Raw genomic sequence first — 3557 nt, 5'->3', positions numbered from 1 at the left:
ATATATATATATATAAGCACTTTGTATTTATACATATATATATATATGTATATAAATTCTGAATTCACATTTCCATGTTACCCGGAAGGAAGCATGCAAGAACAGCATATGGAGGGGGAGACACTGAACAAGGTTCCTCTGGTAGAGGGCAGGTCTGCCTAGGACAAACCTGCTTCCAGAAGCATTCCCCAGAGAGCTGAAGAAAGGGGAAGTGCTTTTAGCTCCCATTCCCTCTGCACAGCAGTTTTCCTGAAGATCCGCAGAGCAGCTTCCTGTATTCCCCATACAGGCCACAGATCCAACCAAAATCTAAGGAACCACCAGGCTAGAGCTGGAGAAGGAAAAGCAAACAAAAACTCAAGCCAAAACCTATTATCATTCAGTCTGGTAGAGAAAAGTGGTAATTCACAGGTCAGCAACTGAACCTAGGCACCACTATATGGAGGACCCCTGTTTGCCCATGTCAAAACAAGTGACTTCATTCCCACCTCTCAGTCCCTTATGATCATCATCCCTGGATCTTTCTAAGATCCCCATCCTTGTCCAACTGCCAAAGTACAGCTGGGCCTCACAATCTGTCCAGCTTATGCCCAAAGGAGCATCCACTCATCTTGCAAACAGTCTCTTCGCATCCCACCAGTCTCTCTGCATCTCAAAGAGCACCTAACTGTCTGTAGGGAAGTGATCATATGTTTTCAAAGGCCTAGATTTCATTAGAGATTCCTGCACAATCTCACCTTCTGAAGAAAGTCAACAAATTTCAGCCGGGCAAGAAATCGCCTCACTTCTCCACGGCTTATTTTGGGAGTGGTGGTGTCCTTTAGCCACACCATTCGACCTTGACTCATCATGGCCCACTTCAGGCTCAGCTTGCTGACTGAGAGAATTCCTGGTTGTTTTTCAGAGGTTGCAGTTGTTGTTACAGTGATGTGAAATGCATCTTTCTGGAGATCGTTAATCCCAACTGGTCCATTGGAAAAGACAGAGAAAATATTGGTGAGGAGTAAATGATTACACTTCTTCCAAAAGAAATCTTACAGTCTTTACTCAGTCAAAATATCCACTGGACCGAGGGTACATTCAGTCTGACTTTACAATTGCATATACCTTAGTCAATCACGGAAAATAATTTTAAGTTAAAAATTTTCCATGGAAACAAACAGAAATTTGGATTAGAAATTGGTTTGGTTCCAGGTGATGTTTTTGAGCCTGACATAGGAGATGCACATATTTCAATAATGCAGTTCACTTCAGAGAGCTTTTCTTCCCACACCTGTTAGCAGATACTGTTTTACCTCTATAGAAGGGGAAACCGGTAAAGCATGGGCAAATCAGTTCACTCCAGTCACTGCAGAATCATCTGTACCAACCTCAGAAATCCCAGTTTCTACCAAACCCCTCTAGAATGATATTCTATTTGTTCTTGACTGAGCTGCATTTTTGATACAAATCCAATTAGCTATATCACTAGGTAGCAGCTTTTCTATGCTTCCTGGCCTACTGGACACAGTGTTGGATGAACTGATCTTTTATCCCACATCCTGCCATCTCAACAGGCTGGCTGTTGCTTGAACTGCTTTAGAAAGAGCAAAGAAATCCAACAGGCACTGTACAAGCTTGTATAGATGTTGAATCCAGATCTACTTTTCCCTGAAAAGACACATTTAAATATTTTTGATTCCCTCTTTCGAAAATAAAGAGGAAGAAGCAGCACAGCTGCTATCCCAGAGAGCAGGAGAAGACGGCCAACAAAGGTAGATGTGTATCTAAGGTGACAAACAGAAGTTTCATACTGATTCTTCATTCACCACCTTAAATCATAAATAGCTCCATGGAAAGCCAGAGAACTTCTCTGGTGTAAAACATGCATGAAATCAAACTCAGACCTTTTCTTGCTTAAACGTGTGCAAGAAACTTGGTGGGTCTTTTATTTGCAAAGTAGGGGTTGGACAGGACTTTCCTTCAGGAGGGAGATGAGTCTTATTTCCTATTGCTGGCCTATGTGTGGTGGACTTCAGGTGCTACATTTAAAGGCACAACTAAATCCCATTGTTTCTCACAGTTACCTCTCCCTCCATATTTCTTTTAGCCTAGGTAGTTTCTCCTCCATTTGTACTCACCTGCTGAAGCAATGACTTTGTCTGTGGCATTGGTGAGGTCCAAAAGGACTGTAGGAAATACAGGATGGAGGAGATAGAGGTGGCGCAGCCCTGGGCGCTCAGGTCCGGGACCAGGTTGCTGTTGGAATGAAGGACAGGCAAAAATGTTACAGCTAGCAAAGAGGAGTCTAGCTTTGCCAAAGAAATAAAAGAAGTTTTCTGACACTGCACTCTCTCTACATAAATCAGTGAATCAAAAACTCTATGGTATTACAGAAATGAAATACTGCAATTATTTTTTTTTCTAAAACAGAATTTGCTCCACAACTTCTGTTTGATAAGGTTGAGATCTGGATCTGTCAAAGCCAGCTTGATGGGTGAAGCTACAGTCTGGAAGTTTGAGCCTCCATGCTGACTTGTGTGCCTGTGTGCAGAGAAGAAACACTCTGGGGCTGGGAACAAATCTGCAGTAAAAATATCTCAGTGTTGCAGAAAAAAATGAAATTCAAGCAGAAAGTTTTGGTTTTGGACATGTGAACTTTCTGTCAATAAAGCTTTTTGCTGAAGGATCTGCACACAAAACCTCCTGTGTTCAACCTCAGAGAAGTCAGAGTGTCAAAGCAAGAGGAAAAGATGTCCCTGACAGCATTCTTATATGGCAAGTTTAAAGTTCAATTACATTAGGAATAGAAAACAGAGACTCAATGTGCCTTACAGAGAAACCTCAAAGTGAAGAAAGGATGCTTGCTCACCAAACTTTGTAACACAGGCTGTGCTTCATCAGCCCAGAAGAGAAAAACAGACTTCTTATCCAAAGTCATCACCGACAGCGCATCAAGTTGTTGCTTCTGCCACAGGAATTCCTGGTTCCAAACAGGGAGGCCGGATTTGCCATCTACCACCACCACCTCAAGGCAGGGGAGAGATTTAGCATTAACGGGTGTCCAGGTGTGGGTGTACAGAGAGCTTCCTTAAAGTGGCATGGCCTGTCCTGTTCCTTTTCATGCCTGTGGCCACACAGTGATGAGTGTCAGCCACAAAAATGGGAAGAGCAAGGAGGAGAGAATGACTGTCCCTTTCTACCCAACCTCCCTCACTCCTATGCTGCCATTGTCCTCCTTGCCTTCACTTGTTTTACCTTTTTGTTCCCATTTCCAGTGTGTGCTTGGAGCATGAAGTCCAGAGTTTGGTCAGCACCGAAGTAACCTGGTACAGGCTGGCTGCAAATTTGGAAAAGAAACACTCAGCCTCATGGCAGAAAAACAAGGATTTCAGATGGAGGCAGAACGGTTGCTTTCGTCCTACATTCTGCCTTTTAAAAAGGCAGGATTTGCCATGCTACATAAGATCTTTCATCCACTCAGAACTGTTCTGACTGTCAGGAACCACTTGATGGTGGATTAGGAAAATGAAAAATGATCAACCAGCCCATGGTGCTTGTTAGTCATTCTTCAGAGT

The 3557-nt window shown here is 43.1% G+C and overlaps 1 protein-coding gene across 1 annotated transcript in view; it reads right to left on the bottom strand.

Annotated features, from left to right (window-relative positions):
* Positions 1-42: 42 nt before the first annotated feature.
* KIAA1467 (KIAA1467 ortholog) overlaps positions 43-3557 on the bottom strand; it is a 20834-nt gene continuing 17319 nt past the window's right edge. Inside the window, exons 9-13 of the mRNA XM_010194471.1 lie at positions 3238-3319; positions 2852-3007; positions 2121-2238; positions 738-964; positions 43-331 (exon numbers count right to left, since the gene is read on the bottom strand). Coding sequence (XP_010192773.1) covers positions 326-331; positions 738-964; positions 2121-2238; positions 2852-3007; positions 3238-3319 — 589 coding nt within the window. The 3' untranslated portion in view covers positions 43-325. The remainder of the gene's footprint in view (positions 332-737; positions 965-2120; positions 2239-2851; positions 3008-3237; positions 3320-3557) is intronic.

The sequence above is a fragment of the Mesitornis unicolor genome, unplaced genomic scaffold, assembly GCF_000695765.1.
Source record: "Mesitornis unicolor isolate BGI_N332 unplaced genomic scaffold, ASM69576v1 scaffold29581, whole genome shotgun sequence".
NCBI classification, from domain to species: Eukaryota; Metazoa; Chordata; class Aves; order Mesitornithiformes; family Mesitornithidae; genus Mesitornis; species Mesitornis unicolor.
The sequence above is the reverse complement of the archived record's forward strand: the minus strand, read 5'-3'. Positions and strand labels throughout refer to the sequence as shown.